Genomic DNA, 26,869 nt, shown 5'->3' with positions numbered 1-26,869 from the left:
GCTCCTGATTTTTCTGTCTCATCATAGATCAAAAAAGGATAGTTTTAGAACTGAAAGGGACTTTAGAAGTCATCTAGTCCAACCCCCTCATTTTGTAGTTTAGGGAACTGGAGCCTAGAGGGATAAAGTACTCTCCATTTCTACATCTTGTTCTCTCCTTTGCTTCTTCTCTCCTCAGTGGTTCCTCTTTCCTCAATGACTTTCTCTGCTTTGTTTCTGTCTCTTTCTCCCTTTTCCCTCCTCTATCTTCTTTCCTTTTTCTGACTTTGCTTCTTTTCCTTCTCTTTTTTTCTATATGTCTTCTCACAATTTTCTTTCATTCTCTTCTCCTTTTCTTTCAGTTTGCCTCTCTTCTCTTTTTCCATATGTCTCCTGGGGCTATGTGTGTATCCACTCTCTGAGAATATGGTCCGACTCTCTCTGTCTATTCTCTCTTTTTCTCGGTTAGTCTCCCCTTCTGTCTTTTCCTCCATACTCTCTTCTCTCTTCTCCTTTTGTGTCCCTCCTGTCTTTCCTCCTAATATATCTCTTCTTTCCTTTTACTCTTTTTCCTTCTGTGACTCTCCTCCTCATTTTCTCTGTGAAAATTTTCAATGTGCTTCTTCTCACCCTTTCTCCCCGTGTCTTTCCCTCTCCCTCGTTGTCCCCTCCCCGGCCCCTCCTCCCTTCCTGTCATGCTCGGACGCGGGAGGAAGGAGGGCGATAACTTCATGTGACTGCTCCTTCCCCGAACGCCCTTCAACATCGGTTGCGGCTCCGGAGACACCACATGGACCGGGATCCCTGGAGAAAGCTCCGTCACTGACAAGACCCACAAGGAGCCCCCAACACCGCCCGGGAAGGTAACCGACTTTCCCTGTTTATTCTCTGTTTCTCCTTCCTCCATCTGGAGCTGTCCGCTGGCCATGGTGCTGAATCCTAGAGCCAGAGGAAGCCCTGCTTTCCTCCCGGTCTTGGGATTTCCTTTACCCGCGCCTCCTGTACTCCGGGTCCCCTCTGACCGCTCCCCTGAAGCTGGGGTCCTCTCTTCCCCACCTCGTACAAACCTAGATCTGCTCTGCTTATGCCTCCCCCAACCCAGTGTGAGCTTTGCTCACATCCCCTCTATCTTGGATCCCTTCTTTCAGCGCCCTCTGTACCCAGGGTTCGTTCTTCCAAGGGACCACCCTACCTACTTCCCTTGCACTTGCACCTTGTCTGCCCACCTGGGATCCACTCTGCCCGTGCCCCCACTATCCCGCGGCCGCTCTGCTCACTACCCCTGTGTCCTGGGTCCACTCTCCTCTTACTCTCAGTACCGTGATTACTTCTGCTCATTTCCCTCCCAACCCCGGGTCTTTCTGTCTTTTCACCACCCGTACCCGAGTCCCCTCTATCCACATCTCTTCTGGCCATGGCCACTTCACTGGGATCTTCGCACCCCGAGCTCCCTCTCCTCTACCGGAGCCTCCATACCTATATCCCTCTCCGCTTGCACCCAGAGCCACCGGGTCTCCTCTTCCTGCTCCAAGTCCGCCCTGGAGAACATAGAGAGAGAGGGGCGGGGGGGGGGGAGGGGGTTAGAAGGTGGGGTGGAGATATGCTGAGCGAAAGATGAACAAATTCGTTCTGGTTTGGTCTGTTTAGGCAACATGTTTTTGTTTTTGTTTTTTTATTTTTATTTGAGCAGAGCCGGGGGGGACTTGGGGGTCCTATGTGCCAAGCAGATCCCCAGTCTCTGGGTCGAGAAGCTCAGCCGAGAGCTCTGTTTGGAGGTGGCTACTCGCGGGTTTTTCTGCTTCCCGGAGGACATGAAAGCAGCGGGATCGGAGAAGTTTAGGAAGAAAAATACTGGACTGCAGCATAGGGCACGCGTCTGTGTGTGCGCGCGCACGTGTGCCTCTGTAGCGCGCTGCGTGTGCGCGAGCGTGAGCCAGAGCGCGCTGCGGTCCGCTTCTGTACCCGCTGTTCTAGGTTGGCTGGTGTGGGGATGCAACTGCAGGGGACCCACGTTCAGCCAATCTCCCCTTCCTTCCTTTTTCCCCTTTAGGGGAGTCTCTGCAGGAGGGGAGCTCCCTCAGTAGTACTTCCATGTCCCAAGCACACATATCTTGAGGTTGGGGTCTGCCAGCCAGGTTGGAGAAAGGCAGGGACACAAGGACGGGGACCATTTAGGAGCAGGGTCAAGAAAGAGTTGGTTGGGAAGAGAGTTTGGAACAGCGTTAGGACAAAGGCAGGGTCAGAGCCGGGAGCGGGGGGGAGGGGGGTAGGGACCCAATTCTGCAGAGACTAAGCTCGGAGGTGTTGGGATTCCACGACCCCACCCACCCCGGACCCGGAGGATGCGCCCCCAGCCCCCTATGCTTCCCCCTCCTCCAGCACATATCCCCAGATTGAGGCAAGGAGCTTCAGGGAAGGGGACGCCTGCGCGCGGCGACCGGGAGTCGGTACTTCCCAAGACTCTAACGCCCACGTTTGGGGAGAGGGTTGCCAACGCGTGCTGTCCATCAGTCCTGGTACTCCGGCCTGGGCCCTGCCCCAGCCCTTGCCCCTAACTCGGCTCCCCAGATCGCCCAGGAGACTGAATGACCCTAGAGCTTCCGGAACCCGCTGCGTTTCCCCAAGCGCAGCGCGAGTCACCTTCAAACGCCCCTTTCGGCATTTCCTCCCAGCTAGCTGCCGCCTCTGTTGAGCGGGCGCGCGCTCCTCGCTCCCTGCGCAGCCCTCGCCCACAGTTCAGTTCCTTAATCAATGAACCTGAAGGGACAGAATATTGGCATCTGAAGCCAAAAGATCTTTCAGGAAAATTGGCATGCAATGAAACTGATCTTGCGGGTAGTTTCTGCAGCACTGAGAATGCCCCGCTCCCGCCCCTCCGCTAGTCCTACCCCGCCCAGGACTCCTCAGAATACCCTTCTTCCATCGGCCGCCACTAGTGATCCTGCTCTTTTCTAATCACCTAAAACCAAACTCTTGAGTGCCTACCCTCCTCTCATCCCTTCTCACCAAACCTGAGCCCATTCTCCTCTTCTGCCTACTCCCTTTAAACCAGAGGTTGTTCCTTACCCCCAAACCAGAGTTGGTCGAGTCATTCCTATCACTCTGCCCCTAAAACTCTAGATTTAAAATTAGAGGAACACCGTTTGAATCCTGACTTTTCCATATACTACCTACCTGACCTTGGGCATGTGAATTAACTTCTTTCAGTCTCAGTTTCCTTGTCTGAAAAATGAGGAATTTGGCTAGATGACCTCTAAAGTATCTAAATCTGTGGTCCTATGATCCTTAGATACTGTACCCCCTAGGCAGAGAAACCCTTCCCCAGTGACCTCTTCTTTATGATTCCCCAAACCAGAACCTGTCATTGATGTCTACCTCTCTGACGTGTCCAGACCCACAGAGACAAATTAGTATGTCAAAATGAAGTCCATGCCTTAACTTGCTCTCCAACCCGCAACAAACAGCGACCCCAGTGGCCAACCAGTGGCTGACTCACTGCTCTCTACCATGTCACGGAGCCTGTTCGTTCTCTCAGTGACAGAGCCGGAGGGAAGGAATCTCAAGCTAGACATCTGACTTCCCAGCTTTGTCTGGGTCAGTTAACCAGGCGGGAGCTAGTTGATCTTTGTCCTTGACTCGAGGGCTTTATGCTTTCTCCATTTTCTAAACCTTTACAATTCCCTCCTCCACCCTCTCCCTTCACTTTACGCTCCCTCTTCCTACTTCTTAGCATCCTCTAAAGCTTGAGGGCCTTTCTAAACTCAAGTCTGACACTTCTTAATTGCCCTGATTCCTAATTACTTCTCCTCATCCGCTGCTGCTTAGATCACTGAATACCAGTCCTGATATCTGCTCCCTCTTTCTCTTTGTCCCTTTGTGATACATACATTGAGTATTGGGTTTTCAAAGGCTTATTCATGGGGAAAAGAGAATAAGCAGATGTAACAACAAGAGAATCTCATTAGACGGGCATATAAAGGCAAGATGGTGTAGTGGATAGTTTATTAACTTGGCAGTGGAAAAAAATGTGAATTCTAGTCTGGCTCATACTGACTGTCTTCGTGGGCAAATCCTTTAATCTCTTAGTGTCTTGGGCTCTAAACTCTCTAAAAATCATAGATCATAGCTTCCCCCCCAAAAAAGGGAAATCCACACCATCCCAGACTAGGTAGCCCTTAAAATTCCCAAGCTATTTATTCCATTGAATTTAGGTTTCCCAGGTCTAGCTTGGCTTCCTATAAATCTTTTTAGGTCCAGAGGTCCCAAATCCTTTATGGTTCTTCCCCAGTACTGTAAATTGATCCATTCAACAATGCTAGAGGACTTCTGAGTCAATCAGAAATGGTATGACAAATTTTGTCCTTTACTCATATTACTGTATAATCACTGGTTAACTAGAACGCCTCACCTCCCTGCTGAAGTGGAGAGGGAAACAAAGAGCCGCCATCCGAATTGTAGGCCTGTAATATCACCTCAAATGTAGAACCCAGTATCCTATGAAAGAAAGAAAAGCTGGTGCATTCTCCTGTGTCACCTATTCCTTTCTTTTTTTGATTGCCTCTTCCCTTCTTCCTCACAGGGTACAATCCAGGACCAGTGATCTGTGAAACTTGCATGTAAAGTCTGAACCAGCCTCATACGGGATCAAAGCCATCACCATGGACTTCGTTATGAAGCAAGCTCTGGGAGGTAAGGGGGACCAGTTTGAATACCCATGTGTTTATTTTCTCCTGAACAACTGGTACAAACATCTCTCTCTCTCCACCCCCCTTTCCTTTTGGGGCACTCATATCAAACATAGACCTTTTTGATTATGATGTATTGGCACAAACATTCATGCCCTCCCATCTTTTTTTAGAGTACACCACACAGCACACTCAGAATTACTTCCATGTTGTTTTGTTACTGAGCAGTGGCACACTCCTACTAACCTTTTCATGCTATTTGTCACACTGCATTGACAGGCACACCCAATGGCTCCTACCTATGAAAGTTTCTACTTGTTGATATAGTCTCTCATTGCAATCCAGTAGGGCCTGCCTCATGTTTGGAATAAATATTGACACAAAAGCCTTCATTGGCCTGTGCTGTGCAGAGATGACAGGAAGACAGACACTCCCTGATCTATTTACAATAAGGAAGAGGCAGCTGGAGCATGTCTTTGGGTCTCTTGGCTTCCCTTTATCAGTATCTATGCAGTGGGACAGGGTGGGAGTAAAACAGTAGGAAAGGGAGGTTTGGGGAGTATGTGTGTGTGTGTTTGAATGCATGTGTGAATTGGGGGAGATGGTGAGAATGATAGCCAAGTCTATGGGATTCTAAAAAGCAACCCCCTTCCCAGGTTTGGGAGTGAAGGTGGAAGGGTTGATCTGGGACTGAGGAAGTCTGGATAAAGCTCTAATTGCCAGGCTAAGCACTGAAAGGTGCTTGAAGTGTTTAAGACAGAAAGAGCTGAGAGAAGTGGGCCTATAAAGGCCCAGACCTCAGGCTATGGCTACATCTGGGGAAGGACAAGGCTATGATCTGGTTATTACAGCCCTCTAGAAAGATCAGTTTGCTGCACCATACGTTCTTCCCAGAAAGAGAATGGTTTGCGTCGTCACCAGTTGTGGGCTGGTAGCATCTCCAATTTCCATGGGGTTTGCTCTCTCTATTCCACCCTTACCTTACAAATCCCAGAAGGATTTTCTGAAGATGAATTGTATCCCAGGCTCTATGACCCAGTGACATCTCTGGTTCCCATGGTGTTTGGTCGCCTCTCCCCCTTTCCTAGCAAAAGCCCTTGAAGAATTTTATGAAAGTGAGAGCCAAATTGTTTCCCAGGGCTCAGTGACTCTGGAAAAGCCAAGACAATGGCCCTGGAAACACAACTCCGCCTCTCCTCCCAGTTTCTCACACAAGCAGATTAACATAATGACAAAAGGCCAGCTGCCTCAGTACCTCAAAGTTACATTTTTGCCTTTAAAGAGGAAAAAAACACCTTCCTTATAATGGGAGACAAGAATTGTCTCATTTTAATCTTTTTCTTTATTTTGGTGGTAAGTTTATTATTTTGACATTTTCTTATATATTATTATATTAATTCACAAGGGGAGCCCTTGTGAATGTATTATCTCAGTGAGTCCCCGATATATGTACCATGACCGTTCTCTCTTACAGATTATTCTCTTTCCTAACCCCCAACCTCATCTGACTCCCCACCCCTCAGCCAGGGCCTATGATGCACAGTCATAAGAGAACAGAATAGTTCAACCTCCCCCCTAGCGAATGCCTTGATTTTGAGCCATTCCTAAAATGTTCAGTGCAGCACTAGATTGTCTAGTCAGGAGGCCCAGGGAAGTACGGGAGAGACAAAGCTTTGGCTCCCCTTTCTGGAATGTTTTCTTTTTTCCTGTAGATTAGGATTTTGAACTGGAAGAAATAGTAGAGACCACTGAGTATGACTGCCTTGTTTCACAGGGAAGGAAAGATGCACAGAGAGGGCAATTGCCTTGTAGCAGGTCGAATAAAGAGTAAAGTGCAAAGCCTGGATTTGAAGTCAGGTGCTTTGACTTCAAATTCCTCGACCTTCAGATAGCTTATTGAGGATACTCTGGTAACAAGTAGCTAAAGGTTGAGTGGCCTCTTCTAGTCTGCTCCAGTCTGAGCTTGGACAATGGAGAAGTCCAAGTATCATGGGTAAGAGAAACCAGGAGTGCAATCAGTCAGCTAGTCATTAAGCATCCATTAATCACCTACTACACATTATCACCTATATATATCACCTATATATACTATACAATCACCTACATACATTAATCACTATTACTAAGCTCTGATGATACAAAGAAAGACAAAAGCCCGTACCTTGTAAAAAGAAACTGAGAAGGAGAAGGGGAGGAAGGTTGCCAGGTGTCAGGGCATGATGCAATCCTGAAGCCAGGTAGGAAATGATGAGTTGTCTGCCTCAGGCCCCTTCCTTAAATAGAGGATCTAGGAGGAGTTCTCTTCTGTCCGTCCTCACCTTCTTCAATCAGAGGGAGGACAGGGGGTACTAAGGAGATAGGAATCTGTAACAAGACTGACTCGGCCCTGCTCCTTCCCCCCAAACCCTGACTCTTCTCCCAGTCCATTCCAGTTATGAGTTTGGAGTAGAAATAACATGATACCCATTCTAGTCAAGGTACCTACTCCAAACCTGGGCCAACTCCAGATGTAGGGAACTCTTGGGAACAAAGGGGAGATGGCCTAGGTTTGACTCCTGGACTTTGGTACAATTCTGTTCTAGGAGGATCCTGATGAGTCTTCCCTATTCCCTTCTCCCAAACCCAAGCAAGCTTCTATGAATTCAGAATATTCAAGGATGTTTAGAGCTGCCCCCATCTCCCCTCTCTCCTCTCTCCTCTCTTCTCTTCTCCTCCTTCCTCCCACTTCACCTCCAAAAAAGTCCTTATCTCCTAGAATTTTGCATAGATAGGACTGAAGATACGGATTATGAATGTTAGAAAGTACCACATGTTGGTGGGGAGGGGGAGGGCTGCTGGCACCCTCACCAGCCAAATCTGTAAAATGGGGGGACTAGGCTTAAGAGAAGTCAACTTGGAGCAAAGAGACTGGAGTTCCAATTTCAAATTCACCACATTATGTGATCTTGAACAAGTCACTGAGCAGCCTATCCTCTGCAAAATGGGGATAACAACTCTTCCAGAACCTACCACTTTGACAATAATAACAACTTTAATGTTGTTGAGTCATTTTTCAGCCGTGTCTGACGCTACATGACCCATTTGAAGTTTTCTTGGCAAAGACAACTGGAGTGGTTTGTCATTTCCTTCTGTAGGTCATTTTATAGATGATGAAATGGAGGGAGGCAAACAAAGTTAAGTGACTCCCCGATGGTCACACAGTTAGTATTTGAGGCTGGATTTGAACACAGGAAGAGGAGTATTCCTGATGCCAGATCCAAGACTCTATCCACTTGCCACCTAGTTACCCTAACAGTAATGGCAGCTGGCACACACAATGTGCCAGGCAGTGTGCTAAGAGATTCTCACAACAGCCATGGGAGGTAGATAGGGTATTATCCCCATTTTAGAGTCAGGGAAAATGTCCAATAGGGAGTTATGGGAGATAATGTGCTTTGTAGACCTTAGCATGATATTAAGCGTGGGCTGTTATCTCTTAAGGCCTTTTTCTGTTCTGATGTAGGTACCTTCCAGGCCTAAGGGGCTGGGGTTGACTTCAAAGAATGGTACTTAGCCTACTTGCAGAGGGCATCTGTGGTATGATTTGAGTAGAGTGAGGCAAGAGATTGCACACCTCTATATCAGTGTCCGAAATGGGCTAGAATCATCATTCCATGCTATAGCTCAGCATTTACTGTGAGCCAGCTCCAGATGGGTTCCAGGCTCCACATGCCCCAGGGATTGCCCAGTGATTGGCATTGATCCGCAGCGTTTTCCTACCAGCACTTCCCTCTCTTTGCCTACCCTGGGGCTCTGCAGACTTTCTCTCTTGGTGGAAGGCCTGATGCAAGATTGACATCACCAGTGCAGCTCCATGGTCTTCAGAGATAATTTGGTTCATGGTGAATAGTGGCATTTCTCATCTACTTCAATTAAATCAGAAGATTTCAAACCTTATATCAGGACTTCTCTCCTCTGTAAATTTCCCCAGGCTAAAGAACATGGAGATTTCAGGCTAATTATGAGGACTTAGGATCAATTAGAATGTCAGAACTAAAAAGGACTTTAGAGAGCATCTAATCCAACTTCCTAATTTTACAGACGAGGAGACTGAGGTCCAGAGAGGAAGCATGACTTACAAACATCAAGTTAGACTTCATTTTTCAGGTTTAAATCTAGTATGGTCAGGCATCTGTCCTAATGAAACTCAGACACTACACTTGTTATTCAAGTGATACATAACTGAGGCTTCATTTGGCGATTTTGAAACATCCAACTTTGGTTTCCTTATTGTGGAGATGAACAGGGTAATTGTCCAATGTTTTTTTTCATCATGTGTCCCAGCATCAAGGCTGTTTCTCCAAATTACCACCAAGGAATTCTTCTGCCTGGAATTTCCAAGAAGGCAGTGTACATTCTGTATATGTTGACATGTGTTCCAGGTACGTGCTTTAGTGCCAGTCAATCGTCAAAGACATTTGTTAAGCTTCTACTACATACCTTGAATTGTAGGGGATGAAAAGACCAAAATGAAACAGTTGCTGCTCTCAAGAAACTCATTTTGTACCATCAAGATACAATTTATACACTGATAAATAAATACACACATGTGTATGTATGTATATATAAATAGACACACATATATATGTATACGCACACATACATACAAAGTAAATGCAAAATTATTTGGGGGCAGGGTTCTGTGTGGGGAGGGAGCAGAAATGCAACAACGCAATGCGTGATGCCAGCAGGCAAATTCCAGTGAGTTGTGTGGATAACACCTTTCAGGATCCCTCCCCAGGAAGCTTTGATTCGTTGGTCCTGCTATGGGACACCAGGCACTGTCTGCCTTGTTTCTGGAACATGAATTCAAATCCTGGTCTGTCCTTGAATTGCTGTGTGATCTTGGATGAATCATTTTTTTTTCTCCTCTGGTCTTCAGTTTCTCCATCTGTAAAATGGGGAGGTGAGATCAGCTGGTCTGTCTCTAAGTCCTTCCAGCTCTGATGTTTTGTGGTCAATACCCTGCACTGGGATAATTGCTGATGTTGGTATTGCCTTGGTGCACACTCACACCCTGTGGAAAGGGAGACACTGGGAAAGCTCGATTCTTTGCTATAAGAGAATGTGGGTCTCCACTGTGACCCTTACAAAGTCATCTGCCCTTCTGGTCCGTGTATACTACTAAAAGAGCAGGACGGAGAACTATTACCAAAAAACAAAAAAACAACAAAAAATCCCACCAAAACCTGAACGTTCCCTAGCAGAGGACCTGTCCCTTCCAGCATCTTCTTCTCAGTTCCTCCATCTGTCAATGATCCATTAATTCATCAATCATTCAGGAGAACTATTGCAGAGGAAATCTGAGTGCACAGCCAGAGATCTCAGAAAAAACATAGCTGTGAATTGGTCTCTGGTATGTGCACTGCCCCAGTCTTTGCTCCTACCAGGGGCCAGCCATCTCTGCTATGCCAGCTGAGAGGAGTTAAACAAGTATTTCATTTAACGAGCATGTTTTAAGTGCTTCTTATATGCAAAGTCTTGGGGAGGGAGTGTATGGTCTCTGACTCTATGGAATTTGCAGTACAGTAGTAAAAAGGGGCAAGACACAAACATAACTCTAATATTATATGAGGGGTGTAAACCAAATGCTCTTTGAGGTCTAAGGAAGAAGGTTAGGATAGAAGGTGCATCTGAGACAGGTGCCAACTTGTACATTGACTGAGATGGAGGGGGATAGTACAATGGGCCATGGAGCCTCAAGATTCTAGTTCCTCTCACAAAGAGGTCTTCAATTATGGGTGAATGTCTGTTTGTTGGAAAGGCTGATGTGAGGATTCATGCTTCAGGTGGGGAGGTTAAATGTCTGAGGTTCCTTCCAGCTGTGTGACCCTGGGCAAGTCTGAGCCTCCATTTCCCGTCTGTCAACTGAGGTCATATGAGCTATAGCTAGAAGGGAACCCTCATTTGACAGATGGGGAAATGGAGGCCCAGGGAAGTCAGGCAGGTATTAAACCCAGATCCTTCCACTTCAGAGCCAGAGCTCTTTCTGTTGTTTCAGAGAACCTCCTCAGACAGACATAGGCTCTATTTATTTTATTCGGATTTGTTGCTAGTGCTTGCTTTTATCTACTGTATAGGGATAGGGAATTCATGATTTTTTTTAGCACAGGGAAATCTCTGAACCTCTACCAATCAAGACAACACATTCTCTCATTGACCTATCTTTGTACTTGTTGTTTGTGGCACAGTAGATTGAGCACCAGGCCTGGAGTCTGGAGGACCTAAATTCAAATTTAGCCTCAAATATTTACTAGCTATGTGATCCTGGGCAAGTCACTTCATCCTGTTTGCCTCAGTTTTCTCATCTGTAAAATAAGCTGGAGAAGGAAATAGCAAGCCATTCCAATATCTTTGCCAAGAAAACCCCAAATTGGGTCACAAAGAGTCAGAAATGAATGAACCAGTATTCGTTGTTTCCCCCCAAAAGAATGCCTGGGGGTTTCTTTGAGCATATGGATCATTTAGATTTTATCTTTGCATCTCCACCACCTAGCAGAGTGCCAGAAGCGTAGTAACCATTTCACCCATGGTTATTGAATAAATGACTGACTGCTTGCTGTGAGGTTCATATAAAAGGACTGGTGTTCTTTCTCCTTCCAGTAGAGAAGTGGAGACTATGGGTGTGGAATGTTACAAGGAAAGATTCATGGGGGCAGGGGCAGGGAGAATGGTAAGAAACCACTGTGATATGAAAACAAAAAGCATAAACAAAACATTTTTAAAAGGGGACAATTGTGTGCAAGCGTTTTGAACAGTTAAGATGCGAAAGATGTGTCTGACCAGGCTCCCCATCCTAGCAATGCAGATGGAATAAAGCTCTTGGGTTGTTTTCAGCTACAGCAGAAGATTCCCATGGAGCTTTGCATAGCTCCATTGTCTTCCTCCCAATTCATACATGTGCCAGGGGTGATGTTCCAGCAGGGAGCCTGCTGAACAGCTCCCCTAGCGCCTTGAAACTACTGAGCCCATGTCTGTTATGCTGAATTGAATTAAGGGTTCTCAGGCCCACACAGAAAGCAAATCCTGGCAACCCAGGCCAAAGAAACCTTTTCTTCATTAGAAACTTAGAAGTGTCTTGAGGGCAGGCCCATTTCATTTTTTTTTTTTTGGTATCTTCTGTGACTAGCACAGAAGTGCCTGGTGCTTAACAGGCTCTTAACTACTCATTCACGGGCTGTTCCTTTTGGAAGTCAGTAGCTGCATAATTGTCTCAGTTCTACACGTTGTTTGTGCAGGCACTGCGGCCTCTATCATAGGCCAGCATTGCTATATGAAGGAATAAGCTGAGGCCCCTGGGCACCAAAGCAACCTGCTTTTGCTGCAGCTCAGCTCCTGCGCTATTTACTCAGTCTATTTGTTGTTCTGAGGGGAGGCTTGCACTGATCTTGTTGGATTACATCAGCAGAGCTACTGCAAACATCCTATGCCCTGCTGCCGGAATTCTCCAGCTGGATGGGCTATTGTGTGCTTCTATCCTAAGAGTTCCACCAAGAGAGACAGGATGAGAGAGGGTAGAAGCTGGAGATGGAGGGAAGAGGTAGGGAGGGGGCACCAAAGGGTCAGATCCTATGGAAGTATTGGTGGAGAGAGAGGGAAGAAAGTAAAGGAAGATGGAAGGAAGGAAGGAAGGAAGGAAGGAAGGAAGGAAGGAAGGAAGGAAGGAAGGAAGGAAGGAAGGGAGGGAAGGAAGGAGGGTGGGAAGGAGGAAAAGTGGCCCAAGATGGAATCAGCAACAGGAACCAGGTTTGAATGACCCTCTCCTCAAATTCATGTGCCCCTCATGCAGTTCATATTTTCCAAAAACAAACCAGTATCTCAGGGAACCTGGATTTAAAATTTCTGCCTAAAGTGAGTTCTTCTCCTAGAGATCTGAAGATCATAGGATTTAAAGTTAGAAGGGTCCTTAGAGCTCATCTAATCAAATCCCCTCATTTTACAGTTGAAGAAACTGAGGCCTAGAGAGCTTGCCCAAAGTCACCTGTAGCTGTTAAAGATTCTTTGAGATTTTTTTCTTTGTGCTGTATCATCCTTCCATAAACATGAACACCCATGAATACAAGCCAGACAGACACAAACAAGTAGGTCACCTGGCAAGTCAGTCCCTGAGATACTGATCAGTTTCTCCAAATCAGGTGTCAAGATGGTCAGACCTGTATAGGCCAGTCTGCTGATTTATGTCTTTTGTGGTCAGCTCATCTCAGAAAGGTCAGATGTCCCATTTACTTGTCTATCCAGCTGGTTATGGCTGCATGGGGACCAGCTGGGAGAAGGGAGGGCTTGAAATCTAGGATATTACAGCTGATTCATATACAACTCCTCCCCTTTCCTACTTGTGTGTTCTCTCTTGCTTCACTTCCTGGTTAAGTCTTGCTAGAACCTCTGGAGATTTGGAGAGATACTAGTTCTCATGATTCCCCCACAGCCTGGACCAATGACCCTTAATGGAACTATTCATCCAGAAATGTACGGAAGGATTGAAGAATGACATCTGCTGCTCTGACTGGCCTGCAGCAGACATCAGATTCTGTGGTGATTTCCAGGACTGTAGGTTGAACCCCTAGCCATCTTCTCTGGGGGCTGTCACTGGGAGACGGTCTCCAGGTTTTATGACAGGAGGGATTTTCAGCCTGGTATTTGCCAAGTAGATTAGGAAAGTGGCAGACTTGAAGCTCATCAGATAGGTACCAAGAATGAGACTTGGATACCTAGTTACTGCATCTACCCATGTCAACCTGACTTTTCTTCTGCCAGCTACCTTATATTCTCTGGGTTTCCTTTTAAGAAAATTAACAGGCTCTACCCTAATGTATTAATGTCTGGGACTTTGTATCCCCTCCTGCTCTATGCTCACCTCCCCAGCCATGGGAGCTAAGGTGATCAGTAGGGAGAGATTTCTCCTCACTGTTCCCATTCTGGGTCTTGCTTCTAACTTTCAGAATGGTAGAGCCAAAAGTAAAGGGACTTAGGATCTGGGGGTGACTGGCAATTATGCACAGGGAACAAATATTTTACTTTTATTCAAATAATATTTAAAATGTATAGACTTACAGGAATTGTTATTGTATAATGAGTCATTTCAGAATTTTCTGATACATATATACCTGGTAATAGTAAAGCATAATAACATGAATATGAGATAAATAACATAGATAAAATATTTTATAGTACCACCCAATATAAGGTAAAAACTAGCAATTGCTTCTTGATTTATGGGCACAAGTACAAAGGAAATCTCTGGCAGGAGGCATGGTGCTGTTGAAAGAGCCTTGGAGTCTGAGCTGGGTTTGAATTCTGCTTCTAATGTTTACTAGTTGTGTGAACTCAGACAAGTCACTCAACCTCTCTGAGCTTCCCTTTGTTCATTTGTAAGATTCCATTCAGTATTGATTAAGTGCCTATAATATACAAGACACTGTTACAGATTCTATAACTATCAACTCTGTAGGGTTGTTATAAGGATCAAACATTTTGTAAATCTCAGCTCACTGTATAAATGTCAGCCCTTCATTGTCTCCTGCCTGCCTAAATGATCTGCTAGACCATGTGCCTCTGGCACGTGGTATCAGGAATACTTTTGTCTCTTCTAGCCCTTTGCTCCTACCAGCTCCTCCTACCTCTCCAGCTACTGTCTTTTCCTGAATGGCTCCTATTCTTTGCAGGACTTTGCCTTTTTACCCAGGGAGGCCTTCCCTCTGTCCATCCATTCATGTGTTCAGACTTCTCTGCTTCCCTTGAGCCATGCCTCCCTCAGGAGAATGGGCTAACTCAAAGCCACCAGACAGTTGGTCAGATGAACCCATTGGCCAGACTCTGCCTTGTCTCTAGGATCCCAAATGATGATTCTCAGCAACCTTTAGAGCACATCTTTCAGAAGCTTAGTCAGGATATGACTTTACCATATTTTTTAAAAAATGATTAAAATTCTCTGAACTATAAGCAAAAGCTGGTTAATTTTCCAAGGGAAAAATGGTAGTGATCTCAAAAAATTGGGACAAATAACAAAGAATAATAGGAGAGAAATAAACCAGGATGTCTGCATCCAAACATTACTGAAAATGGCCTCCCTTTCCTGAGATCTGATGACTTTTGGGGCTCCACCGGCCAGAAAAGAAAAGAAGATCATAGAATCCCAGAACTGGAAGTGACCTTAGAGCTTGTCTAGTCCAAGTTCTACCTGAATAGGAATCTCTGCCACAAGATCCCTGACAAGTGGCTACTTGAAAGTCATCAGCGCTGGGGAACTCAATACCTTTCAAGGCATAGTCTTCCATTTTTTGGACAGCTCCAGGAGTGAGGCAGTTGCTTTTTACATTAAGCTTCAGTTTGCCTGTCTATACTTTCCTGTTCTCACCCACCTTTTGTTCTTAGCCATTCTTATTTCTTTCAGTCTATTCTAGAGCTCCTCATAAATTAATGGGGACTTAGAACATGGAGTCGATTTCCTTGAGGATACTAGATAGCTAGGAAATAGGTCATCTCCTACACAATCCTTTGGCCATGGCCTTGACACAGCGAGAACGGACCAGGCACAACACTAAGGGAATTTAAGCAGAACTATCTTTTTGCCTTGAATTATACATGTGATTGCTCTGATCTTAAATCAGGCTGGAGTCTAAGGCTGATGAGAAATCTGAAATTCTTTTCCATGTCTGGTTTTACTTGGACCTTAATGTTCATCTTAATTTTTTTTGTTATTTTTAATTCCCTGTTCCCTTTTATATCCTTGCATTAAGTGCACAATTTTCTTCAAACCAGCCTAGCCCTTCCCTGATGTTTGTAAAAGATTATTGTGAAAGGCCTGTCATCCAGGAGCTATTAAAACTAATGCTGTTTGCTTAATCCTGACTATAATTTTTTGCCAACCAACAAAGCAAAAAATAGATGACTTTATCCGTTGAAGTATTCCCATGTTGGAGCTAAAACATTCATAATTGAGTTGCAGTTTAATCAACTAATGCTCCATCTCTGCAGGAGAAGTGCCATTCTTCAGGGCTTCACAAGAAATGATGGGTTTGTTGAAGTGTCCTCCTACATTGAGGGATTCATAGGAAAAAAGAGCTCAGCTTCTTTCCCTTTCATTTCTGTTCACAAAGTTACCTTCACAATGGACTGGTGTGTTGGCTTGTTCTCTAACATATATAACCAAGTCAAAGAATCCAATTTGAAGAGTTTTCTAAAAGCTATGAAGTTTTAATGAATTGCCTTGTAAATCTTTGCTGAGTTTCTTGTGTACCCAGATCTGTTCTCTGTAACAGACAGACCACCCTTAGAGGAAAGGCAGAAGGAGTGAACCCAGATCCTGGCCTCTGGGAGCTCAGTCTGGGAACTAAAGATAGATAAATGCCTGGATTTTCCCTACCAGAAAGGGATGGGTGCCCTGGTGGATGCCTGGCCGTATTCTAGAACGTGTTATCAAAGGGATGTTTCTGGGTTTTTGGAAAGGGAAGTGTCAATTACTAAGACCCATCAAGAACAGATTATGCTACACATTTCATTTCCTTTTTTGACAAAGTTAGAAGATCCAGGGATCAGGACAATGCTATAAACACAATACACCTGGCAAAGGATGTGACAAAATGTCTCACAATATCCTGATGGGACAAGATTACAATGTGGGCTAGATGACAGAACAGTTAGGTAGCGTAAAATCTGGATGAATGACTGACTCAAAGAGCAGCCATAAATGGATTGATTTCATCCTACAAGGAGCATCTCTAGTAGAATGCCACAGGTATATGTTCCTGGTCCTGCGTTGCTTTTAATATTTTTATCATTGCTTCAGAATAAGTCATAGATGGCATGTTTATCAAATTTGTAAATGAAACAAAATGGAGAGGAATAGCTAATATGTATATTGGATGTCAGGGACAGAATCCCAAAATATCTCAATGGATTAGAATGGCAAACTAACTTAATATGATGAGATAAATAAGGTATCCCAAAGGTCTTAGTGCAGTTTAGAGCTTATTATAACTTTAATAGTTTAAGCCTACACTAAGATTTTTGGGAGACACTATAGTAATGATAAACGTAAGGTCAGGAACTTACACCCAAAAGTCAAAGGCACAAATACAGAGTGGTAGCGATGTATTACATTACAGAGACTCAGTTTCCTCATTTGTAAAACAGGAGTGATAAAAGTACCAAAGATTCTTATGTCACAGAGTTGTAAAGTTTAAATGAGATGATATCTGTAAAGCACTTTGGAAATCTCAAAGTGTTATATAAAAGATCACCTAAGAATTTCACCTGTGGGATTCAGTATCAGAAGCACTAAGTGCAAATTTATAAGATTAGCCTTCAAGCTAGATTGTAATAAATGTGCTAACTCATTATTACCAACATTTAACTAAAACATCGAATGAAAAGAAAAATGAATGGTTCTGAATTCTTCAGATATATCTTTAATTAATTCTCTTAGTCTTACATGGAAGTGAGTTCATTTTAATTCAATTGGCAGGTTTTATGAGAAAACGAATCATCCCTGAGCTGCCTAAGAACACTGGGAAAATGACATGTGGTTACAGTCAAGGCTTGGGTGGAGAGGGCAGTTGGGAGAATTCTCAGGTGAATTTCATCAGCGAGGACTTTTTGGACCTGAGGCACAGAGCTAAACTCTAGCATTTTTAAAGGGCATTTGAACGAGCTAGGTGGTGCCTGAAGTCAAGAAGACCTGAGTTGAATTTTGACCTCAGACACTGGGCAAGTCACTTTAACCTCTGTTTTCTCTGCTATTAAAATGAAGATAATAGTAGAACCCACCTTGCAGGGTGATTGTGAGGATCACATGGCATAATATTTGCAAAGTACCTGACACTTAGTAGGTGCTAAATTCTTATCTGCTTCACTTCACCACAGAAATGCAGACTTTCCAAAGCATCTTAAGTTATTATTCGTGTGTGTATGTGCATGTGTGTGTGTGTGTGTGAGTGTGTGTGTGTGTGTGTGATGTAGTGTTTTAGAAGTTACATCTGGGTCTGACAGGTAATTTTTTGAAGAAGTACTATGGTTATTTGTATACATGCCTTATTCCTCTTACTGGACAGTAAGCTCCTTGAAGGCAAGAACTATATCTTATTCAGCCCTTTGTACGGTGTCTTGCACTTAATAAATCTTAATTGAATTGAAGAATGTAGTAGAAAGATTTCCCTCCTTTCAGGACATCTGTCTTATAAAAGCATCTTGTTGATCAACCAGCTGACAGAGGGAAAAAGTACATGGGTAGAGCCATAACTAGGGTTGGTCAACCAGAGTTTTACTTCAGGATGCTGAATGTGAACGACATCGACAGTATGATATTCTCATTTTATCTGAACTGCACTGGGAAACCAGAAAGGGATTCTGATTGCCAGCCTAGGGTCCTGATGGAGCAGCCAGGATCTGAGTCACTGCAGGCAGTTGTCCAGTGAACTTACCTAAATCATGTCTCTTATGTTCTCTGTGCCTTCTGCCCTATTCAGGGTGGAAAATTAAAAACAATTAGCCTACCGATGGAAGAACTTTGGACCAATTCTCTGCCACCACCTTCCCAGTAAAAAAAGAGAAACTATTTTGAAAATGCTGGATGTTAAAATTGGAGAGGGCCTCAGGTAGGGTCTATTCTCTAAGTCATGCTTAATCTTGAATGAATTTATCTTCATTACCTACTATTACCCTACCATTCACAAGGCAAGGGCACAATTTAAAAAATTATTAATATATTTTGTTTTGGTACCAATTTCATTTCCTAATATATTCCCATCCTTCCATTGTCTAGCTAGCATGGTTTGTAATGAGGAATAAAAAAAAGAATGAAAAGAGTTAAAATCAGTTTAGCAAACCAACCAATCCACCAACCATGTCTTTTACGTACCCCTCCCCCTTCCTCCAAATAAGAGAACTCTTCTCTGGGGCCATGCTTGCTTGTGGAGTTTCATTCTTTTCACTTATATTGTTGCATTCATTGTGCATACCATTTTCCTGTCTCTATTTACTTCACTCTTCACCAATTCTGTGCTCCTGGTTCCAGGGCCCACTTATTGACAGGCATCAATTACTCTAGTCTGAACCACGTGGACAGCTCTTTAGACTCAGCCAAGTAGACTCAGTCAGTGAGGGGTAACGGCACCGGGCTCTGGGTGTTATTCTCAGTATCTCCCTGTGTCCTGCTAGCACCAGCCTCCCTTGTAGGCACGTCCCACTGCAGACTCCTTGATGACTGCTGAAAAACCACTTTCTCTGTACTTTTGAGGGATGGCATCACCTTCAGAGACCTGGTGCTCCTGCCTTGAGGAGTCAACTTTAGTCTTACAGAAACCATAGATCCAAGGTTGTTTCTAAGGTAGGTAGTTACTGAGTGGCAGGAGGGGGTACAGAATTTGTGCCCTCTCCAGAAAGGACCTCTAAGTACCACTGAGTCCACTACATACTCTCACAAGAATTTTTGTACTGTCTTCCTGTATTTCCCAAATTTCTCTAAATTCTTCATATTGGTCACATTTCATGGCACAATAGTGTTAAAGGCATAATTCTAGTTTCTGTTTTGTTGTTGTTTTTCATTCATCAGGAATCATCACATCCCATGAACCAATCTAGTGCCAGGCACTAGAGATAGAAACAAAAAGGATTTGCAGTCTATTAGGAGGAAACAACATGTTTACCTAATAACAGGTAATAGTAAATAGAATCCAATGGACCTGCGGTCTCCTGGATGTGACCATTCCCTTCAATGATGCCCATCCTATCAGCTCACCATACAAAGTACACCTAATATACTGGGGTCAGGTGGGGAGGTGGACTATGAGCAAATTCCAAGAAATATGTAGTCACTTTGATTCACATTTCTTTCAGAAAAGGAGTTCTGACCCAGGCTACTCCTTTGTTATATTTATGACAATAGAAAGTAGGGGAAAATCAAATGTCCGTGCCTGATCTACACTCTTGGAAAACCAAGATGCTGCAGGTTCAGCAGGCTGGAGCCAGGTGATTGGCCAGGGAGTCAATAGTGCTTGATGCTGTTTCGTACAGATGTGAATACCAGTAATTCTTCAATAGTTTTTTTACTTTTTTTTTTTTTTTTAGCACAGTGCCTGACACATGGTAAATATTTAATAAATGTTACTTAGAAACTGCAAAAAACACATTTCTCTTTCTTCCATAGTGAGGGAATGAGATGCAAGAGCAATCTGACTTTCCTTCCTCTCAACAAGTTCCTTAATTGAAAAGAGAAAGTGTACATGAAATAAAGACTTCTTTTTAAATTTTATTTTTAAATGTTTATTATTTACCTGTAACATTCTTTTCTTTTTAAAATTTTGAGTTCCAACATCTCTCCTTCCCTCCCCCTCCTCCCCCATCCACTCAAAGGCAAACAATATGCTATCCATTCTGCATGGGAAATCAGGCAAAACATCACAATGAAGGTTTCTAATGGATATCTAAAAAATCAGAGAGAGCAGCTAGGTGTATAATGGATAGAGCCCCAGGCCTGGAGTCTGGAAGACTCATCTTCCTGAGTTCAAATCTGACCTCAGAAACTTACTAGCTATGTGACCCTGGGTAAGTCACTTCACCCTGTTTGCCTCAGTTTCCTCATCTGTAAAATGAGCTGGAGAGGGAAATAGCCAACCACTCCAGTATCTTTACCATGAAAACCCTAAATTGGGTCTTGGAGAGTCAGACATGACTAAAAATGACCGAACAACAACAAAACCTGGTTACACGGATGAGGCTCCCTAGGAAAACTGCAAGGAAGGGCCAAGGTGAAACTTTTTTTCAGGAAGAGGTGACCAAAAGAGGGATATTAACGAACACTTGGGCATGGACCTGACCCTTTTTTGGATGCTTCAGGACCCAGGAGCCAGTAGGTCATAATTAAAATCAATCAAAGGAACTCCTGACTGTTAGTTATCCAAATAGTTTTTTGGCATTGTCATTTCTCTTTCCTTGGTGATTTCACCTCGTTCTTGAGTAATGGGGAACATAAAATGTTGATAAGAGCTCTGGAACACCAGTCCCTAATTGGCTAAATATATGTTGTTTATTTCATGCAGAGAAATTTTAGAATGTTTTTCTCACAAGATATTTTTAAAGGGTCCTTTCAGTTCAGGGAGTTCTCCTGGTCTTCCGTACTTGCTCTAGGAAGGAAAAGGAGCACTTATTTGAGCATGAGATGAGAATCTACAGTTCCAGAACCAGCCTTTGTTTACCCTCAAAGGAGAGTTATTTTGACTGGGCCCTGGAACAAACAAAATTGTGTATCATCCTTTAACTCTCCAAGCATCTTGGAGAAAAATGGAGAAAATTGCTCCTCAACCAACCAATACATTGTTCTTTTCTAACAATTACAACTTGAAATACTCCAACTCTTCCAACAAATATGAGCTTTTCCTCCAGTTGTGAGATCAACTAACCTTAATTGAAGTTCTAGGTCTTCTTAAAGTCCCTTTGGGACTATATCTCAGTAATTGCGAGAGAAGAGAATCTTTGATTGAAAGAATTAAGAGAACTATGTCCAGTTTTAGGTGCTACACTTTAAAAAAGGGCTTGGACAGACTGGAGCAAATCCAGAGAAGGATGACTAGGTCCTGTCCTCAAGGAACTCACAGTGTGGAAATGGGTTGAGAAGACTGGAGACCAAACCCTGCAAGAATCAGTTGGAATAACTTGCTATGTTTTAGTCTGAGAAAAAAGCATTAGAGAAAATAGGATATCTATCTTCAAGGACTCAAATAGCTTACAAGGAGATGTTTAGAGTTTACTCTATTTGACCCCAGAGGATAGAGGGAGGAGCAGTGGGTAGAAATTGTAGTCAGATATAGCCTCTCTGTATAATTGATCTAATGTGTGAGTTCCCACCAACCATAGCCTTAGAAGGTCAATCAGTCAATCTAAATTTATTAAGCATCTACTATGTGTCACTTTGTGGGCAGCCTGGTTGACCACCTTAAGAGGGTGGTAGAAAGGCTTCATATTTAGGGATCATTTGGGTTCAACGAGCTTTGATCTCTTTCTAATTTTGAAATCCTGTGACACTGGGCTGGTTTCAAATTCAGGTCTCTAAACTTCAGTACTAGAGCTCTTTCCACCCCACATGGCCTCTTTAATTCATCTTTGGGCTAATCTCTAGAGAAGGGTGACTGTTTATCCATTTTCATCCAGGCCAGTGTCTGTTTCATCTCTACCTTTTGTTAGCTGTCCCCATGCTAATTTTTGTATTCTGTGAAAAACTAATTTGGATTCTCCCAATATTAAGGTGACTAATTTTTCTTAATCACTTTTGACTAACTCCCCTTAGTTGCAAATGGGCGAGTGTTACCAATGGTCAAATACTGGAGTGGATTTTTTTGCTTTGAATGACTTAGGATGATTGTCCAGGTTGGTGAAATAAGCAAGAATTATTGTATTGAGTGCTGTGTAGACAGTCCTTGAATTACATTGTAAAGGGAAGACTTTAGCAACTATCTATCTATCTATCCTGATGATTCAGGCTCATTCCAGCATTGAACCGTATCACTGAATCCACATTGCAGTCCAATTAAGATTGAAGGAATAAACCAAGAGTATTACAGCCTGGGACAGTATGGTGATTGCTGGATTTGGAGTCAGATAATCCAGGTTCAGAGCCCGTGTCCACTGTCCACATCCACTTACTACTGCCCATGTGACCTCTAGAAAATCTCTCTAGGTTTTAATTTTTCTCATCAGTAAAATGGGGGAGAGCGATGGACTTTATCTCTAAGATCCCCTGTAGTGCTGATTCTGCTGTTTCATCGATTAGATTTCAGACCTTAAAACTGCTGAATTCTGCAAAGTTGAATTAGCAAGTTATTTTTTTTTAAAGTACCTATTATGTGTCTGGCACTGTGTTACTGTGTGCCAGGCACTGTGCTAAACTCTGGGGATATGAATAAAATCAAAACCCCTGCTTTCAAGAAATTCATAGTCTAATAGGGGAGACCACACATAAATAACCATTTACTAACAAGATATACATAATGAGATATTCTCAGAAGGAGGATATTAACATTAAAGGGGATCAGAAAATGCTTCTTGCAAGAAAGTAGGACCTGAAAGAAGTGGAGCAAGACAGGGAGCCAAGATGGGAGGGATTCCCAAGTATTCCAGGCACAAAGGAATAGCCCATGAAAATGTCCACAGTCTGGACATGAAGTGTTGTGTTTGAAGAACAGGTGCAAGGCTGCCTAGACCTTGGCAGTTGCTTTGATAGCCCGATACCAGGCTCATTGTTGGCTCAGATGATCCAGATGAACTGGGCAAAAAGCCTGTTCAAGGTAAGCCTTTGGTGAGCAGTTCCATGATGCTTTTTGGAACAACCAGGCATTGCACTTGAATAATATCTTCCTGTTTTTCATGATGGTCAAGGGGACTCCCATTGTCCATCCCAACTGCTACCTCTCCAGGTGGGCAATTAATTGAATCGATGGGGTAGGATCCAGGCACATCACTCAGGCATGACAATGCTTATCCTGCAGGAGGAAGCCCTTTCTCTTTAGCACTGAATGCTTAATTCCTTCTTCTAATGGGCGTTGTCTCTCAGACTCTGATGATCTCAGAGCACCCTCCCTTCAAACCAGTGCAGATCCATGTCCTTGTAGGGTTGTTTCCCATTTTACAGGGAAATGAAGGTTTGGTTCCTTGAAATTCCCACCCCTTGAATTCTTGGGCCCAAAAAGAGATAGAGTTCTAGGCAAGGGGAAAGAATCCCACTTCAGGGTATGAGATGCTGTCATACTGTGATGAACAGGAAGCTCTACAGACAGTTCTCATTTCAGGTTAATTCGCATTATGACTTTTTGTAAAGAAATCTGTATTCCCAAATAAACCTATGTTAACTTTTCTGTACAATGCTTTGCTTTCTCTGTTCCTTTCCCTCAATGGGGTGCTCCCTGGACCTCCTCCTGCCCAAGCAAAAACCCTAAAAAAACCTCTCCAAGCGAAAGTCAAAGAACAGATGCACAGAGAGACGACCACACACTGCTGGAGAGCAGGCTTGGCTTGAGACCTCCAATCCTGAGAGAGGGGATCTTTGCCTACTGCCCCCAACCATCAGTGTTTCTGCCCCTGAATGTCTGTCTTCTGTCCATCTGCTGGGGTACTGCTTATCTGTCCTCTTCTGTCTGTGTACACTTCTGTCTCTGACCCCCATGTCCTTGAACTGAGTGCTGACCTCCTCCCTCTTCTGGTGGGTTACTCCCTTCCTGCATCCTTCCTTTTCTCCCTTCCCCACATCCAAGGACAAATTCACATGAAGTAAATCATTTTATGCAGAGGTGGAATAGTCCAATTATGGCTTGGTGTGTGACCTTTGGTAAATTATTTTCTGTCTCTAGGCCCCAATTTCTTGATCTATAAAAGCAGGTGCATGACAACATAGTTCCAGGGTTTTAGGACAACACACTAGCCAGTATGCCCTTGGACAGATGCCCCATGGCCATCAGAAATGCCCCAGCTATGGTGCTGCTAGGCAAGGAGAAAAAGCATGCCAGGTTTTGTGGACTGGGAGACTTTTCATTTCCTAATTGCATAATATGAACAGGAATGAAGCAATTAGAGAAAATCTAGATCCTCAATCTTCAATGGAGGTAGGGGCAAAGGGGAGAGAAATGCAAAATATTTTTGGACCACATTGTCTTATACCTCCTGTCTACAGTGATCTAATTATCTGGACAACTGCTAGTGCTCCTGGCCTGCCTAGACAGACACAGGCCATGTTCCCATGAGCCCAAGTAGTCAAGGCCACCATACATCTGTGACTTGGGAGTGACTTGTGGTTGGCCTCAGGCCAGAACGTGCCAAATCAAATGTTTGTATTTCCTTCTTCCCAACGGTTTGATACTGACTTTGTAAGACGGCTTGCCTGATGTGGTCTCCCATGTCCCCAGGTGTGTTAAGACTACTCTTGGCTTCATCATTGAGAAGAGAGAGAATCCTTTTCCTCTCCGCTCCTCACCCCAGTCCTCACTCCCTCACTCTTGCCTCTTCCCCTGTGGTCCTTTTCCAATCTACCTAAACATTGACCAGGAGGGCCTGAACCCCAGCAGCTAATACAAGTTCAAAAATGAAAAGGAGTGATAGGGGAGTGTCTCAAACAATCAATAAGCTTTTATTTGCAAAGTCAACAAACACTATGTTCCTACTATGTTCCAGACATTATGCTAGGTGCTAGGGATATAGGTACAAAAAATGAAGCAGCCTCTACTTTCAGGTAAGACCACAAGTACATATCTATATCTATCTCTGTCTACACATATATACAGCCTAACCAGAAAGTGAATAAATACAAGTACATACAGAGTAGTTAAATACAAGGTTGTTTGAAAGAGAGGGAACAGCATTGGGGGGAACAGGAAGATTGTCAGGTAGGGTGTACTTGGACTCCATCTAAAAGGAGGAGAAGAATTCTAGGAGGTGGAGGTCAGGAGAGAGGAAGAAGGACATGAAAAATGAAAACTAGGGTGATGAGAGATGATGTGTGAAGCAAACAAGAGAAGGATAGTTTGTCTGGATCACAGAGTACAGAAAAGCAAATAGTGTCTAGTGAGGCTACAATGACAGGTTGAGATCAAGTTGTACAGGACTTTAAAAGCGAGACTGAAAGGTTTCTATTTTGGTCATACAGGCAATAGGGAGCAACAGAGTTGACTGAGTAAAGGAGTCATGCAGCCAGAGACCAATCTGCACTACGGGAAAGTTCTTTTGGTAGCATGATGTAGGGAGAGCTGAAGTGGGAAGAGACTTGAATCAGGAAAACCAATTAAGAGGCTAATGCAATCAACTTGGTGAGAGGTGATGAAGGCCTAAATTAAGGAAGTAGCATGTGTGTAGAGAGAAGGAATCAGGGATATAAGAGATGTCATATAGGTAGATTTGGTAACTGAGTTAATAAAATTACCAATGTCCTACTGGTCACCAACCAATCGATAAGAAATCAATCAATCAATTAATCATTAAACAATTGTTCAGTGCTTATGTGTTCCAGGAGTACCATGCTAGATGCTGGGTATACAAGACAAAAATAAGACAGTCCTTGTCCTCAAAGAGTTTCCATTCTACAGAGGAAGACAACATCTTATCAATGACATCTCAAGGATGCTTCACCAGCCCATCCTTTCCTTTTTCACACTTCTGTAGTTCCTACCCTAATTTAGGCTTTTCTCTTAATTTTCATCTACATTATTTTGACTTTCTTAAATGCTCTCTCTCTCTCTCTCTCTCTCTCTCTCTCTCTCTCTAGTCTTTTCCAGCCCATTACATTCTAACAGTCATCATGTCATTCTCCTGCTCAAAAGACTTTGATGGCTCCCATTGACACCATAACTCCTTATCCTGACACTCAAGGCCTTCCAGAATTTGACTTTAACCTTCTTTTCCAACTTATCTAATACCTTTCCTCTTCTTACAGATTATTCTCCAGTCTGACCAGTATCTTTACCATTCCTGAGTATACTGGGCTCAATTCCCTTCTCCAAACTTTGTCTCCTGCCAACTTCCCCAAGTTAGAAAGATTTCCCCTCTTCTCTACTACTATACATGTACCTGTTTTTCATGACCCAGCTTAAATCCCTGCCTTGTTCCCAGGCTCCTTCAGCCAAACCTGATTGGTCCCTACATAGTCGGTATCAAAAACACATTAGTTCTCTCTAGTTGTGCTCATCCGTGCCATCTTCTTTTCTCCTGCATCTCTTGCTTTTCTAAGAGCTCCTAACATTTGACTTGAATGAAAACATAGAAGGATTCTTAAAAACTAAACACATGGATGACATGAAGGTTGGAGGGATATAATTAGCAGGCTGGAAAACATACCGGGAAGTCAAAAAGACCCAGGCAAACTAGAATGATGAGAGGAATCTAAAAAGATGAAATGTAATAGAGATAAATACAAAGTTCTATAATTGTGTTCCAAAACGATATAACCAGAGGGAAGCATGGTGAGATAAAAGTTTGCTTAAAAAGACCTGAGAGTTTTAGCAGATTGCAAGGTTAATAGGAGTCAGTGGTAAGGTAGAGCATCCAAAAAACCCAACAAACCAACCCAACCCCCCAAACCCTCAACAAACCAACAACCAAACCTCCAAACCGGTAATGATAATTTTTTAATAACATTAATTTCTTAATTTAAACAATTCTTAATAATTTCTTGGTAACATTAAAAGAAACATAGT

At 43.5% G+C, this 26,869-nt stretch overlaps 1 protein-coding gene across 1 annotated transcript in view; it reads left to right on the top strand.

Annotated features, from left to right (window-relative positions):
• The first annotated feature begins 740 nt into the window (after positions 1–740).
• Positions 741–26,869, top strand: part of CPLX1 (complexin 1) — a 99,588-nt gene continuing 73,459 nt past the window's right edge. The window contains exons 1-2 of the mRNA XM_072619741.1: positions 741–842; positions 4,559–4,668. Of these exons, the coding sequence (XP_072475842.1) occupies positions 4,638–4,668 (31 nt within the window). The 5' untranslated portion in view covers positions 741–842; positions 4,559–4,637. The remainder of the gene's footprint in view (positions 843–4,558; positions 4,669–26,869) is intronic.

Source organism: Notamacropus eugenii, chromosome 6 (genome assembly GCF_028372415.1).
Source record: "Notamacropus eugenii isolate mMacEug1 chromosome 6, mMacEug1.pri_v2, whole genome shotgun sequence".
NCBI lineage: Eukaryota > Metazoa > Chordata > Mammalia > Diprotodontia > Macropodidae > Notamacropus > Notamacropus eugenii.
The sequence above is the reverse complement of the archived record's forward strand: the minus strand, read 5'-3'. Positions and strand labels throughout refer to the sequence as shown.